At 38.7% G+C, this 17554-nt stretch overlaps 1 protein-coding gene across 1 annotated transcript in view; it reads right to left on the minus strand.

Annotated features, from left to right (window-relative positions):
- tmtc2b (transmembrane O-mannosyltransferase targeting cadherins 2b) overlaps positions 1–17554 on the minus strand; it is a 184772-nt gene that overhangs the window by 7409 nt on the left and 159809 nt on the right. Inside the window, exon 11 of the mRNA XM_074678438.1 lies at positions 7162–7225. Within this exon, the coding sequence (XP_074534539.1) occupies positions 7162–7225 (64 nt within the window). The remainder of the gene's footprint in view (positions 1–7161; positions 7226–17554) is intronic.

Consider the following 17554-nt stretch of genomic DNA (forward strand, 5'->3'; position numbering starts at 1 on the left):
CACAGCCAGTGACTTGACACATGGACAATCAAAACAGGTGTGAAACAAGAGACAGGTGAAACACAAGAGCAGCAATTGAACAGGAAGGAAACACAAGGAGTGTTACCCAACCCTGGTCCTGGAGGACCCCCTGCCCTGTATGTTTTAGATGTACCTGACTCTAACACACCTGATTCAAATGATCAGCTCGTCACCAAGCTCTGCTGGAGCCTGATAACGAGCCATTCATTTGAATCAGGTGTGCTGGAGTGGGGTAACATCTAGCGGGGCATCTTGATACTTGGATTACTACATAATAATATCACAGTAATGTGATGTTCTACACAGTTCACTACTTAATTCAAAACAGCTTTTCTGTTTTATTGTGTTTAAAATAAAGAAAGTCAGATGCAGTGTTTCATACATACACTTGAAAACATAAAGTGCATCAAGTTTGTTGTAGTAAGTATGTTGGAAAGAAACTCTTGCGTGAAAGTTGTGATCGGTTGGTGAAACTGATAAATGTTATTTGGTGTGACCAATGTTACTCATAAAAAATCTAATATTACACAAAACATGACTATAATTATTATTTTATTAGTCTGCTACACTGTAAAAATTCAACTTTTAATGATTTTAAACTAACTGACCCAAGAACAGAGAGAAAACATTGATGTTTATGGCTTTAAAACCCACATAATCAAGGAATGAAATATTTTGAATAAACTTTGAGATTATATTTATTATACAGTTTATAAACAACAGTGAAGTAGCTCTTAAGCGCCATCAACTGCAGAGGAGGTGTGAAAGACGTATTTTACTTCCAACCTACCCAAAATATGATTTTTTTATTTTAACAAAAATGTAACTATTAAGAGTTAAAATATCTATATTTTATCTCAGATCAAAGTAATGTGATATATTGCCTTACCAATATTTTTTCACACCTCTGAGGAGCACCATCTCTAACTGTGGCAAAGTGTGTTTCTTGCCAAAATGTGCAAATGGACAAGAACAGATCATCTTTTTACTTTTCTACTTTTCTTAATTAAAGATCAAGACAAACCACATAACATCAAAAGAAAATTATCTAAAAAAAAATAAAAAGTTCAATAACTCACATGGCAGAAACTGTAATCTAAGTTGGTGGTTAAGACTACTGCTCAAAGTTTTTCCTTTCCTGTTTCTTAGTGTGAGGCCACAGTGAAGCTGTGGTGACTAACGCCTCTGTTGCTCACCGTCTCTTAATGTGCAGCGTTTCACCCACCCCACACTAACACTGGCTTTGAACCATGCAAATACATTACTCCCAACACAAAACAGAGTTTGTCTGTTTTTGATCATTTTTCACAGGAGCAGCCAGAGTTTTTCACCTAATGGTCGGGCTCATTTGGAGGCTGTTTACATTGTAAATTACCTTCTGTTTGACCCGCCATCCAGAGGTCGAACCACAAAACAACACTGAGGAATTCATTTAGAAGGTAAGACTCTGGGGTAATGTGAGCCAGAATATTACTGTCTACATGTACACGCAGCGCAGTGGATTGATTTTCTAATCTACCACAGTGGGACGATACAAAGGTAAATATTGAAACCATAGTTAGGGTACTATTCAAGGAGGAGTTCGTCAACAATAAATCTTTGTAAAAGGTTTGGCTTTGGTTTTCCATGGTAGACACGTTTTATGAATTACTGAGTGTTGCAGACCCAACAGCTTAGAAATGGTCTTCAAAGGCTCCAAACTACAACCTTTAAAGCCAACTGTGAACATTTCAATAGTTTTGTTTCCCTTAAGCACAAAGAGCATTACATTTTGATGTATTTTTTACATGCTGATTAAACATTCCTTTAATCATTCAACAGAAACATCAGATATTTGATGGAGAACAACATTAAGAGCACAACAACAGATCATAAATGTTAACAGTTATATAAAAGCAAAGTGAATAAATAAATACTGAAGAGGTTCTTGAGTCAAGAGTCTGCTTGGAAAAATGATTGAAGATGTACTGATGTGACTTGGTTAAAGAAAAAAGCAGGACATTACAGGGTAGAGGAGCCACACATTATCCCAATTAAGAACCACTATCCTGACACAAAGACTTTGACAAACAATATGGTTATATTGATTTAAAACAATTTATTTATATTGTGTTTTGAAATTCCCCAGCGGTAGATTCCTATCTGTCTTTGGTGGACAAGTTTAACTGACTTCATTCAGCTCTCCTTCTCTGGACTCTTTAGACCTTTAAAAATAAACAAGGCAAAAGCCAAAACTTTGATCATGGCTGCTATCATCACTGTCGCTTATGGTGAAAGTTTTTCTTATTTTTTTTATTTTTTCTCACCCACTCTGCTGCTATCTCTAGGTTCACTGGATCCAGTTTGAAAATACCCATGTTTCTCAGCTAGCTGAATTAGCATGGTAACCCAAACTCATGTTTTAGCCACATTTTTTACCAAAATGGTGCTCACGATAATGAAATGTTTTACCACATTGTGTTTTCTGTGGTTTCTGCTATTGACTGTCTATTGAGTGGACAGTGTGGTTTCACCATTTACCATTGTATGGTTTTGAAACTAAAATTCCCCCGTCACAGGCGCAGCCACTGTGCAGCCAGAGTCTGCACAAAGTAGAGACTGTGTGACACTCAGAGAGAATCTGAGTGGAGCCGGGTGACAAAAATAATAACTTTTTTTTTTTCTTTCAAGAGTCTAATCTCTTCTTGGCTCTACCTCCCGAAAGATTTTACAGTCCCTAAAAAAAAACAAAAAAAAACTGAAGAAAATCTGCTGTGAATCATTGTTAAACGTAATGTAAAGCCTAATTTTTAACCTCTTATAACAAATGAAAACTGAGAAACTTCTCAGAAGAAAGAGGACTTGATAACAAAGCAGTCCAATGATATCTTTAAATCACCACAACAATCAGGAATGACAGCCCATCTGGAATGACTGGAGAGATGGATTTTTTTGACCTATACTGCAGCCAGCCACCAGGGGAAGCAGTTTTTGGGGTGACCTCACTTGGCAAAATGACATCCATTTTTTAAATTTTTTTATAACAGTCCATGGTGTCAACAGTTCATAAGCTGAGCTCTCTGAACTCGTCTGTGGTTTGATTGACATGACGAGATCAGTTTTCCTCTGGCCTTGCTCATTTGGTGAAAATGAACTACTGTCATCTAGAGGTTTTGACCAATCAGAAGTTAGCATCTTACACAGACAGAAGAACGGTAAGAAAGCTGGGTAAAGGGGGAGAGATAAAAATGGTGAGTGTAAAACTCCTGACATTGCCAGACTTGACCCAGACAGGAAGCGTGTGCCAACAGAAAGAGATAGAATCATAACTTTGATATTTGCTGCAAGACCAAAAATAAACCGATTCTTTAGAGTCAGAAAAAATGTCTGATTATCTAACCTTAAGGATGGATTATATTGTTGCTCACATGACACCTGAGTAAAAATGTCAGGCTCTTCTAGTATCTGTGGAGGCTCAGTGTTCAAGGACTGCTCATAAGAAAGTGATGAAAATAGTTTTATAAAGTTCAGGAACAAAGTCTCAGAGAGGAGATTTGATGGATGAGAGGTTGGTGAAGATGGGTGACCACAGGTCTGTCACAAGTTTCAAAGATAGAAGCTGTGAACCTTTGTGCAGACACCACTTTTGGTGGAGAGTGCGTGAGAAACTGACCTAGACAGACAAAACCCCAAACCAGGACAGGCTGCCTTCAGAGTTCATCCAGGATAGAAAGTGAGGAGTGATTTGACATATAAAGCTCTTTTTGAGCAGAAAATCACCGCTCAGTGCAGCTGCAGTAAAGACTTAACGATCTTTCGCTCTGCGTTGATGCAGAACTTATCAAATCCTGACTTTAGCTTCCTTCCTCTGCTCTCCCCTGTAAGCCCCCGTCTTTCCTCACCCAGCCCCCTCCTTCCACTTTCATACATTTAAGGCTTCAGTGATTTATATCCCTACTTTAGCATTCTCCCTCACACTCACAACACTCTGTGAAATGTTCCCTTGTCAGAGGCTTTCATTTTTTCCTCATTTCCTGCTGCTCTGTAACCTCTCTGCCTCCTTACCTGATCCAAAACTGGCATGTAGCAGCCGAGGAGAGGCCAGATGTGGAGCATATTAACCCAGACCGTAAAGTAGCATATGCTTCAAAGACTGAGAGTCAGAAGTGAAGCTAGGTCTGACCATAAAAGCTTTAGATTGGTTTTTAGGTGAGGACATACATGCAGTGGAAGATTTGCAAAGGACAGATGTCACAGGGTGCAGACTGACCACCAAACCAAGCATCCTGTGGGACTCAGCTCATCAAGACGAGGGGAATTGTAGGATTGAAGGTCTGAATCCTTTGAATAGAGGCAATTGTCCTCTCTTGCGTGGAGAGAGCAAACATATGTGCTTAATATAAAACATGAGGACCTTTGGAGAGTGAGGAGTCAAGCCGCAGTAAAGCATGCAATGACAAATGAAGATGGACAGGGTACATGGCTTAAGTCAAGTCGTATCGAGGAGAACAAAGAGTAATTGTGAAGAAGATGGATGAAGATGCTGAAGTACAATCATGCCTCAGCTGTAAGCAATATTAGGGCTAAAGGCATCCATGCGAAGTGACCAAGTAGGGGCATAAGAGGCCCTCAGAGTTTGGACGAGGACAGTAAATGTGTATTTGTACAGTTAGTGATGCCAAGAATCAGTCATGTGAAGTGACTTGAATTTGGCCTGAAATAGAGCCGTTAGGAACGCAAACATCCTGAAACTATGAAAGAAGTTTGAATACATCAGAGGCAGAGACAATGGTCTTCTTAAGGTCTGCTCTGTCTCCTCATAACCACTAATCTCTGAGGGTTCAAAGTGTGGCAAATGGTTAAATCAAAACTTTCTCTGTGTGTGGACTTCAAACTCACAGGTCAACTATTTGTTGCATCAGGATTGATCCTGGTGCAAAACTCATCATAACTTCTGTCTATAATCAGCTGACCTACAAATGAGATAAAAAGTCATAAACAGAAATGATCTACAGGAAAAGCCCTGATGATCATCCTTCCTTTAAGATATGCAAAATAGAAAGTGAATCCATCACCTGATGACTCTGACCATCTTTATTCTGTTTGCAGCCTGCTGCACATGTTCTGAGTGATTCTATAATTAGGGTAGCATTTAAGGTTTACAAAAAATGTGAAACAAATATGATTTTTTTTTAAATAATGTATTTGTTTGCAAAGAATTAACCTAGAATGTACTAAATTCATTAGTTGGTGAGCTTAAGTTTTAATGGCAATAAGAATAAACAAATTAAAAATAAAAATAATTAAATTAAAAACAAAAATAATTATTAAAAAAAAAAAAAACAGAAAAAAATGAGAAATGAAAATTCAAGTTATTAAAAAATGGAAAAAAGTTGTGACTATTTTTCCAACATAAATCTACATTAAACTGAATTCAGAGTTACTCAACATTTCTCTGTCAGACTACGCACCCTAGAAATGTCTGTCATCATTTATATCACAGTTTAGACAAAAATCAAAAGAATTATGGCTCAAAAATCACAGTAACCCAGCTGACAGGAACATTACATTTAGCAATGCTAAAATAGTCGACATTTCTTCCATTTTTTTGTCCCTTGTGCTAACTGCAGACTTTGATCACACCACCACCTGACCTCCATCAGCTCATATTTCTGCTCTTTTTCTTCACAGTTTGGTCTTTATAACATCTATAGTAAGAAGAGCAGAAAATGTTGGTAACACAGTTGATGAAGAGTTAATGCGCCCCATGTACAGACAATCATTCTGATGAAATACTGATGAGGAGGAGCTGAAACATGCCACTCTGGGCTGGGACCTCAGTGGATTTAAGTCATGTGACTTTGGAGTGAACCATTGCTGATTTATAGGGTTTTTTCCATTGGTTAACACAGTTGACACAGATTTCTCTGACTCACACAAAGTGAATTGTTTTATCCAAATAAATCATTTAAATAGGTTTTAAAGCAGCTTTGTCATGTTGCAATGATTATTTTGAACAAATAAAACTCAAAATAATAAACACAAACATGTCTTTTAATGTTAATTTTGAAGAGCCAATTTGTCATTTGAGAAGTCAGACAGCACAAAAACTGCAGATTCCAACATGATTTGCACTTTTAGCTAAATAAATTATGGCACCTGTTAAATTTTTGTATTAAATCAAAGTGAATTATCGCCCAAATGACCCACTGTAAAACTGTTCATTGGTTTAAATTAATATTTAGTAAAACTGATAAGTCTACCCCATGGACTTGAAATGTACCCCCGATTATAGAACCACTCTTCAGGGTTGATGATTGTAGCACTCTTCTTTATGGTCTTCAAAAAATACCTTAAACCAGCTGCAATGAATTCAACAGTGCAGCAGAATGAATCCTCGAAAAGACGTTTCAGTCTTTCTAAGGGCTCATACTTCATAGTTATTTCTATACATTTAGTTTCTGTATTCAATGCAACGTTATGAGTAAAAAAAACCTCTTCTTGCATCTGTGTTAAATTAAGTGTTAAAAATACACAATGTACTGGAAAAAGTTGAACGGAGAAAAACAGAAGACATGAGCTTAGTTTCACATTTCTGTAAAAATCTTGAATTCTATCCGTTTGTTATACTCTTGAGCTTTGTTTGACTTTGTTTGTTTGTATTTCACTTCATTGTGTACTTGTGGAGCTAAACTTGATTGTCTGAAAAATGTTGTCTGGACATATTTTGATCATTAATCCTGAGCTGATTCCTTCTCATCAGAAACCAGAACAAACACGGTGACCACATGCCAAACATATTTTCCTCCCACTGCGACCCTCACTCAAACAACCTGACCCCCTCCTGCCAGAGCTTTCAAAGACTGAAGCCCATTCATTTTCAAGATGTCAAAGTCCTGACGGAGTGTTATTATCATTATTCTCCCCAGTCTACTTACTCGGGCCCGTCCTTTGAAGCTGGTGATGGATGCTACACAAACAAACCTCTGAGCTCAGTAAAAACCCAGCCCTCATTTTCCTGAGCTCCTCTGACAATGAGGGCCGTTGTCACGAGGCAGCCCGGCAGTTATAGCATTGGAGAGCCACCCAGACTGTGATTGCCTGAGTGTCCGTCAGGGTAAACGGTAATGGGGATGATTATCTAGCCGTGGTTGTACTCACATTTGGTCTCAGGCTCGCTGCGTGTCCGTAATACTTCTCTGCTGCCTCATTTAGGCTGGCTTGTCTGCAAGGGAAACACAGAGAGAGGCGGTCATTACTCATCTTTATTGCTGCTGGCTCGGGATGAGGCCTTGAACCCTGCGTGTTTACTGGCACTCAGGGGTCACTGAGAAAATAACATGAAGGGAGCGGCATGAGGGATGAGAAAATCCCCTCCAATCGCCCTCCTTCAGCTCCCCCCTCTCCCCTTGATAGCATCTTTCACTCGATAACATCTGTGCTGAGCAGTGCAGAGGCAGCACTTTCTGCTCTAATTGAACCTTGAGGTTGGGACATTTGGCTTATTGGGTACGTTCAGAAAAGTCATCAACAAAGCGAGGCTGATCAGGAATATTTACTGGAGTTTCTGTTTATAGCTGGTGGGGAAACTGTGGTTCAGCATGCCGGATAAATACAGAGAAACTGGAGGAGTGCAAAATGGTTTGGAAACAAATATTCATTTAAAGCTTCTGTCATTCTGGTCTGAGTGGAGAGGTTGTGACCTGTGTGAACAAAGCAGTGACCCGTCTCTTTGATGAAATGCTTTTAAAGTCTTTAACATAAAAAAAACTGATGACATTAAACCCTGTGGTTCTTTTTTTTTTTCAACCCAGCCCACGACAGTAAATATTCCAGGCCAACCCTCATGTACATGCAGCTCAGCTCATGTGAACATCATGATACATCATCTGCAGCGCCACCTCAAGTTTCAGAATTATTAATTTACTCAATGATGTTAGATGAAAATTCTTTATATAGCCTGTGGCAGTAATCATGTATTTTCTGTAAGGACGTATACAGAATTAGGTACTTTAATAGGTACTGACCAAATTCTGTCTGTATTACCAAGTACTAATTCATGTAAACACATAAAGTACCATGTTTAGGTACCTGAACATGTCCTTGTGACTGTGAAGGAGTGGGAGAGCAGGTGGTTTTTCATGAACAAAGCATTGCACCTTAATTCATTGAGAAATAAATACGTTAAATTGAAAAACTTTGAGATTTTGTTATTAAACAAACTAATAAGTTGACTGTGCGTTGTTTCTTTTGTGCGTCCAGTCTGTAGCTTTGTGTTTTTGCTGCTGCCTGTCTTGGCCAGGTCTTCCTTGAAAAAGAGGTTTTTAAACTCAGTGGGACCAACCTGGTTAAATAAAGATTAAATTAGAAAAAAAAAAAAAAAAACAGATAAACACTTAATATAACGAAAGTTGGTACTGTTCAGTACTGATACTAATTTCCAGGTACTGGGCATCAGCTTGTATCATTTCAAATGTGAGGGTACCCATCCCTACTTTTCTGACAGTATTTATCTTTAACCTTACTTAACTTTTTGTGTTTTTACCAGCCTTGATTTTTATTCTCTTAAAAACTATGGATTCAAATGCTTGATAAAGAGATGATGAAATAAGGATGACTGTCACATCCTGGATGTAAAATGTAAAAACCTTGAAGAAAAGAAAAGTAAAGAAAAGTAAAGAAAAGAAGAGTCAAGTGTAACGAGAAAATAGAAGCCTAAGTTTTGCTTCCGAGTTTAGCACGTCAGCTAGAGGTAGGGTTACCAACTGTCCTTAGCTGGGAAATCCTGTATTTTGGGCTAAATTGGTTTGTCACATATGGGACCTCAGCCGTCTCATATATTGACTATTAACTCTTGTAAATCCAGCAGACTGCCCCCAACAGATCCCAGATCAGATAAAACGGCAGTGGCAGAATCATCCCCCTCACTTTTTACAGAAGGATTCATTGTTTACAGCGTATTGGTCAAGTTTTAATGATTGAATGGAGATCAAGCCAATCACAGCCAACCATTTGATGAACCCACGGTTCAGAGGAGGCAGACAGAAAGTTGACAGCAGAGCTCTGTAAAGTGACGCCTGAGCAGGCCGTTAATCGAAGACGAGCTGAAAAGTAAGAAATGGATTTAAATTTAACCAGTGATACGTTTTGTTTTTAACTTCATCCTGTTGTTCTATGTGTCAGCTTACATTTTAAATCAACATTTAATGGAAAAACTTCCCTTATCTTCCTATCACTATCATCTCTTCCACTTTTAGTTGACACTTTATCTCTTCCTGTTAAACTTTTCATGAGTAACTTAGTTCTAGGTTTTGAGTTGACTGTTAAGAATAGATTTAAGACATATAATGTGAAAGCTTCTGTGTTTTATTCAGCACAAATGTATCAAGTCACACAAAAAAAGGTAAAACAAAGTTAAGGTAATGTGTAGTGTTGTCGATCCGTTTGGCAAAAGAAACGTGGATAACCTGCAAAAAAGAAAAGACTGTGCAGTGTACACACTTTCTGCATTTCCAGTTAGAATCAGAATGGGGATATACACTGAACTCACACAACATGCTTGTGCCATGCACCTGTCCCATATGCAACCCTAGCTACAGGCAAGTTTGGAGTTTGTGATTTGATTTTTTTTGCAGTTTCTTAATTTTTCTGTTACTGGTTCTCTATCAGGACCATTCTACTCACAATATGAAAAAAGCCCCCCACTCTCAATCATAGATCTTTATTTATATAACTCCAAATCATGACAAATGTAATCTCAAGACACTTTTAACTTTTCTGACACCTCCTTCCTAAATTCCAAAAAAACAGGAGGATTGTGAGGCTTTCACTGTCCTTATTGGTGTACTTTAACAGATATGTGATGTTAGAAAGACCAGCTGTCTGAATCTGTGTTTTTGGGGCTGTTGTTTCAACTTCCACACTTGGAAATTTCAGTCATGTGGCATGGTAATGTCAATCTTTGTATCAGATAAAAAAAAAAACAACCAAAACATGTCAACAAGGTTTAAAACTTGAATTAGACAGACTTTTTTTCTTTTTCGAGTGTTTTGTGATTAGGATTAAAGTCTCTTATCCTTAAATTTAGTTAACAAAGACATTAACTGCAGGCAAAATGTGAATCTTTTGCAAATGGCCTTGATTAATTTAGTGGCCACATTAAAATTCTGTTTTCAAACCAGAAAAAAACTTCTCACAGGAGCTTAAACCATCCTCTCATAACATCCAGCACGGCACAGCAGACGTCACGGATGCACCAAAACATGCTGGATGTGCCAAACTGGGACAAAAAGGCTTTCTAGGCAGATGGCTTGACGGCATGGGTCCCTGGAACCAGACATGCTTCTGTGGACATAAAACCTGCAGTCATGACAGGAATGTTTTATTTTATATATTCTTATCTTCCTCCATAAACCACAACTCTGCCTACCGTTACACTCTGACCTCTGGCTCCTCTGTGACGAGACCCTTCCTGTTATTAATGCACCTGAATCTGAAAATCACCTTTATAGCTCACAGCTGCGTGTGCTTCACTGATGGTAACAATCGTCTCATTGCAAACTATTTAACTCTGACAAAGTCAAGGGCAGAGTCAAAGACGGCCGTGTGTGGAGCCCCTGAAGTCGTAATGATCAAAGGAGGAGAGGTCTTTGGAGGCACAGTTTCATTTGGGCTGTCGCAGTCTATTACAGGATCACCATCCACATGAGTCCACATGAAAGGAGAGGCTTTCATTTAGGGATCAGCGGATCACTGGCCTATGTAAATACACTTCACCAAAGCTTGGTTTAAAATACCCCTCTTATGTGTTTTATAATTACCTTACAAATCACTGAGTAATGTTTTTCACTTACTGCTAGCATGGTCCAGACTAAAAAACCTTCAATGTGACTTTAAAAACTTACAAAAGTAGATAAATTCACTTTAAACAACACTTCAATATTTTTCTCACTTTGCTCCAGAGCAGGCTACAAGAGCTTTGGGGCAATGAAAGCAAAAAAAAAAAAAAGATTGTTGATTTTTTTTTTTCCTTTTTAAGAAGTGTCTAAAGTAGTGATCCCCTCTGGAAGGCTGTTCCAGAGAATTTTTTTTGCAAGTTTTAGGCCATGTCCACATATATATGCATATATTTTTTTTATATATTTACGCCTGTCATCCACACAAAAATGCAGTTTTATGTCACTAAAAACAATGTTGGAAAGATTTTGGAAAACTCATGGTTTCGTGTAGGTTTCGTTTAGATCAGGGATGTCAAACTGGTGCCATGGAGGGCCAAGAGGCTGCAGGTTTTCCTTCCAACCAAACACTACACCAGGTGATTTCACTACTTACCTCACCTTCAAGCAGAGAGCAGGGACCAATCAATGAATTCAGCTGGTGGAGTTTGTGGTTGGAAAGAAAACCTGCAGCCTCTTGGCCCTCCATGGCACCAGTTTGACATCCCTGGTTTAGATGTTACCCCACTCCAGCACACCTGATTCAAATGAATGGCTCGTTATCAGGCTCCAGCAGAGCTTGATGACGAGCTGATCGTTTGAATCAGGTGTGTTGGAGTGGGGAACATAAAAAACATGCAGGGCAGGGAGTGTCCAGGACTATAATACAAGAAGTAAAGATGAATGAAAAGATAACACACAAAATAAGGAACATGGAAAATGTTTTTTATAAACGGTGGTATGTAAAAGAAATTGGCTGCGAACTAATTTAACATAAAAATCAAATAAAAGGGAAAGAAAAAAGGCAGAGGAAGAAAGAAAAAAAAAGAAAGGAAGAAGGAAAAAAACAAATAAAAAAGAATAGTTTTAGTCATAGTCCTTGCTAACAAATTTCAGTTTAAAATAAATAGCCTTTTTGTTGTTTCTCTTTTCCTTTAATAAAGAAACAACCAATTAATGAAAAAACAATGAACTACTAAAGGACTAAGACTAAAACAGATGAATACAGTAATTAAGCCGATCTATCAAATGAGTTTATGTATGTATATGTATGTATATGTATGTATATGTATGTATATGTATGTATATGTATAATTCCTCCTGAGTGTTTTTTTTTAATTAATTAATTTATTTTTTATTTTTTCTTATTATTTTTTTTTAATTTGATAATCTTTTTTTTTGTTGTTTTGGTTGTTTGTGCTGTTTTCATTACTATTATTATATGAGACAATTTAATTTGATAAATAACGAGTTTTGACTGATTGAAAAAAAATAAAGTATGAAAAAAAAAAAAAAAACATGCAGGGCAGGGGGTCCCCAGAACCAGGATTGGGAAACACTGGTGTAGAGGCTATTAAACAAAGTTTTTGCTTCTCAAACATCACAGCTGAATGACAGAGGCTCATTGATTGGATAGCACGGGGCTTTACATCTGGAAAACACTGACAAATATGAGTTTGGCATGCCGTGGGCGGCACTTATCAGTGGATTTGCCCACTGCCTGTGGATGAAAGTATTTTTTTAAGTTGAATGGGGAGGTGTTTTTTGTTTCTGAAAATGTCCCACTATGAGTTTACAAGGCCTCAGTCTCATGGGGGCAGAGCCTGCATGCTGGCTGGCAGTGGGATAAAAACACAGATGGAGTCAGCCCACCTCATGCTTTAATTCAGATGAGAAGAATCTGAAATTCAATTCTAAAGTCAACAGGTAGCCTGTCAAAAGATGCTACAATGTGGGTGATGTGGGAATGTGTGAAGGCTTCTGCTAAAGCTGCTACGTTTGGAAGGAGATGGATGAGTCGGACCTACATAAAGTTTACTATAACAGTTGAGAAATTAGGAAATAAAAGGCTGGATGAGTTTTTTAGATCTTTGATGGACATTAGAAACTTACACACTCTGTCTTAAAAATGTAACTTTTAAACAGGCGTGTGGTTGTTTTGGAACAATTTTTCCTCAAGTCAGCTTTTTACAGGATACAATGCGCAGAGGAAAATGTATTTATCAGTTCAGCTACGTAGCTCTGTTGTTTAAAACATGACAACAAACAAAGGTATAAGTTTGTACTTGTATGTCAGTAGCTAGCTATATGTAGTGCTATCGGCAGCCTGGTGCTCTGACATATCTGTAGGCTAACATGACAACAAGTAAACACTGTGAGTTTGTACCGTACATCAGTAGCTGGCTAATCCTGGTCATGTCCTGTCATCTACCAATCAGAGCTAACGTAACCTCACTCTTCATTTTATTGATAGACTCTCAAGTTTGAACAGACCACTGCAGAATAACTGCTGACTGTGGGTTGGTATGAACATTGGCACAAACAGTTTAGCTCCTGTGTTAGCCTTTAGCTCGTGCTCTATCTCTCTCCTGTTTCTCTTTCTTCTGCTCTTCTGTCCTTTTTCTGTCTGACAGTTAGGCTCCTGTGTCCACCACCACTACAAAATTAATCACAGAAATAATTTTCAGCAGAGAAAAACAGATCTCTCTTCACACTACAACACTTTGTCAGCTAACGTGATGTTGTCATAGAGACCTAGATGTTCAGTAAATCAATCCAGTCTTGCTTGACCCAATCGAGAAGCTACAAAGTGGCATTTCGAGCAACCTACACTGGTGCTGATAATCTCATTTTAAAGTGTGGATTACAATCAGGCAGATATCTATCTAGAAGAAATACTTTTTCAAGACTGCTTGGAAACTCCTCACAGCCCCTTTAAATTATGGACATAATATTTAGAACTGAGACTGTTTTCAGATCAGAGAAGCAGCTCATAAAAGAGATCAGAACAGATTATTCATAGCTAACGTCTGCATGCTAACCTGCAAATAAATCTACAGGAAGATGTTCAGAGGTTTTCTGTATAAACTGTTTAATACTTGAATTAAAAGTGTTATCATGCAAACATTTGCCGATTAGCACAGGACTAAAGTACTGTTGGCTTACCCCACATGCAATTCACCAACACACCTCATTTAAAGAAGAACATGCCACTACTGTTTGTTTTCCTGCACAACTGAGTTTTCCCAGCTCTCCTCCAAAGAAGCGTTTTACATTCCAGACACTGACTCCAGTTGCCGAATTTGTCCGGAGATTATAAATGTGGGTTTCCCGTCCAACCACAACTCCGTGTTTGTTTGCCAGCATAATATTTAGAAAGCACGACCTTCCGGGGAAAAACAAGGCACAAATCTAATTCTATAATATCATTATCACATTTATAAACACATTATCAGAGCAGAGCTGGAGAGCTGCCACACCACCAGAGGAGGGGCAGCTGGACCTCCATGGTCTGTCTGACTGTGGGTTCTCAGACGATAGGGGCCAAGTATGTAAACCACAGCCTGGGTTCAAACCCGAGAGGAGTGAGTGTGAGGCAGAAAGAGCGCAGGGATAAATGAAGGAGAGGGATGAGAAAGTGAAGAGGGAAAAATGTGAAATAACAATCCTCTGAGGACGAAAAAACTATTTCACATCAGCAACCCAAACCGCTGATCCCTGTGCTCTGACATCTTGTTGTCTGGAGATGCTGTATTAACCTCAGACACGCACAAATCACGGCGCTGACAGTACAGCTTGTAAGCATGACATTGTCAGATACTAATGGATGAAGGAACAAATTGCAGTTTCAACAGCCAACCAGATCTTGAGGCTTAAACCACAGCCGCCCAATCCGTCTGGGGAACAGAGCTGAGTTTTTAAGATCTGCTTTGGTAGAGAGCTGCGCTGAACACAGACATCCTCCCTGAGGGTGGCTCAGCCTCATACCACCAATTTTTCATTCTATTACCTTCACAAGGTTTAAAGAGTCCTTGTAGCTTTGAGAAAATTGTTGCCGATTGGTGTGTCTAACACTGTGAAATGGTATTCATGTAGAAAGGGATCTTTCAGATACGCTTTATTGACTCATAATAGAAAACATGTGGCTTGAGAGAGGATCATCATGTGAGCTATGGTTTCAGTACCTGAGCAACAAAGCTCCAGTGTGTTTCTAAAAGGTTCGTTTTCTCTTGGCTTTTTGTGGAATAACACAGATTGTTATTTTCCACTTCCACTGACATTTTACACCCTGAAGTAAAGTACAAGCACATCCCTGTTGGATTCACGATTAACCAGTCTTTCCTGTGCTACTTTCTCACTATAAATCAGAAAAAAAGGTCACGATTGTTTAAAGGGAGAGGACGGAAATTATTCCTTTGGAAGTAAAATAGTGAAAAACCACGAGCCCTAGAGAGCAATAAAGACATTTTAACATCTTAGAGCATCTTCCTCCCCTTTAATCTACTTCTCCCCCCATGTAGAAACACTGCGTCCCCTCCAACCGAGGGCCTTTCCACGTCTGAGTCCAAGACAAACACATAAAGAACTTGAGCAGCGGAGGAGTGAGACCCCATGCCAAGCAGGCGGAGAAGAGTTCAGGATGAGCGCTGCATGAGGCTCTCTCTGGCTGCCAGAGGTCGAAGCCTGGAAGAGGCTCTCTGTGCAGAGAGCTGCCGGTGGCAAAACCCTGCTCCACAAGATCAGGGAGGGAAGAGCAGCTGGGTACAATAACTCAAGACTTAGGGTGGGACGAAACATCACTCCAACCGTTAACATCATCCTGACTCATGAGATACAGTCCAAGATATTAATACTTTAATTGAGAAATATGGCATTCTAGATTTCCCTGCAAGTTTGAGTTACACTAATGGTAGGAATGAGAGTTTGATGTTAACTGCAAAGTTTCAACAATAAGTGAGGAAAGTAATCCTGAGCGCTCCAAACTGACAGGATGAGACTTACAGACTGCTCATATGTGTCAGAAGTTTACAGAAGAATACAGTGGAATGGAAGCTGACAGAAAAAAAGGAGAGTGGGATAAATGTTCATTTACAAAACACGTCAACAGGTTAAGTAACACTGTTCAATGATGCCTGTCAAGCATATAAGACGTGTCATATCCTGTTGTATTGTGTTACATTATTTTGTACTGTACTGTATCATTTTGCATCAAACTGTACCATACTGTATTGCAACATCTATTGTATTGTATTGTTCTGTATCATGTCCTATTGTGTCCTAAGGTATCCTAACTCAGAGGTTGTCAAAGTCGGGCTGGTGGCCTGCTGGGGGAGACACCAGCAGGGCCTCCGAAAATTGGAGGGAAGGGAAAAATAGAATCTGATTATTATTTCTTTATTTTGTTTCATTCTAATTCATTTGTTTTTATTTTTACAACCACTTGTCCTAAACATACAACACATTAAGTGCCATAATCGTCAGATTCTCAAGCTTCCGATTGTACCTAAGCTGCAACTTCGGCATGATGATGTCATGATCTGTGTCGACCTGGCAGTTTGAGCCTGTTATTAAGCTATCTATAAAACTAAACTAAACTTTGAGGCTCTACTCCTGTCTAACTACTGGCTACATGTAAGAAAAGAGTATCCCATCCTGGCTGACAGAGCTCAGAATGCCAAATGTAATGTTTATTGAGTGAAGAAAAGCTAGAAAATACATTCAAGTTGATGTTTCTTTACATATTTTGAAATGCCAGTTTCCAAAGGGGGTCCCAGAAGTCAGAAACACATGCTGATTGGGGGGCCTTGGTGTTGTAAAATTTGGGAAACCTTATCCTTATTCAGTGTTTCCCAATCCTGGTCCTGGAGTACCCCTGCCCTGCATGTTTTAGATGTTACCCCACTCCAGCACACCTGATTCAAATGAATGGCTCGTTATCAGGCTCCAGCAGAGCTTGATGACGAGCTGATCATTTGAATCAGGTGTGTTGGAGTCGGGAACATAAAAAAAACAGCACAATGTATTGTGTCCAATCGTACCTCACTGTTTTTTCTTGTATCCTATTTTACCGTATTATATCATATTGTACTGTACTGTACTGTACTGTCATGTATCATATCCTGTCAGACTGTATTGTGTCCTTGTCTTGTATTGTATCGTGTCATACTGTACCATATCATATCTTACCATATTGTAACTAACTGTACCCTATCATTTTGTATCAAACTGTATCATACTGTATCGCATTGTCTTGTATCGTATTGCACCGTATTCCTTTAAACTGTATCATATTGTATCCTATTGATCTGCACCATATTGCATGGTACTGTATTAATTGTGTTACCCATGGTTATTCCTAATGATGTCCAAGACATGCTCTCAAGAGACTTTAGCCACTTATTGTAAATACTGGGATTATTAAGGCTCTATTTAAGGATGCACGATAACTTTTTTCTTGAACCGATACCGATAACATTCAGCTTCTACCGGCCGATACCGATACAGATAACACACACTCTCAAACATTTATATATTAACCTGAGATCATGACGTGAATTCTATAAACAAAACCAAAGTACTATTATTATTGCAGCTACTGTGTACAGTATTGTGCTTGTATATAACTTGAGTTTGTATCCTATATATTTTTTTTCTGCTTGTGTGCTGGTTCTATTCTTTGGTGCAACTGCTGCTGGAATCTGAATTTTCTGGGGTAACCTTCCTGTGGGATTAATTAAGTTCCTGTCTGTTTTAACTGTCTATCTATCTATCTATCTATCTATCTATCTATCTATCTATCTATCTATCTATCTATCTATCTATCTTAAAGGACTCTGGCT

Source organism: Halichoeres trimaculatus, unplaced genomic scaffold, assembly GCF_033239565.1.
Source record: "Halichoeres trimaculatus isolate MK-OKI-2021-1 unplaced genomic scaffold, fHalTri1.1 fHalTri1_scaffold_10, whole genome shotgun sequence".
Lineage (NCBI taxonomy): Eukaryota > Metazoa > Chordata > Actinopteri > Labriformes > Labridae > Halichoeres > Halichoeres trimaculatus.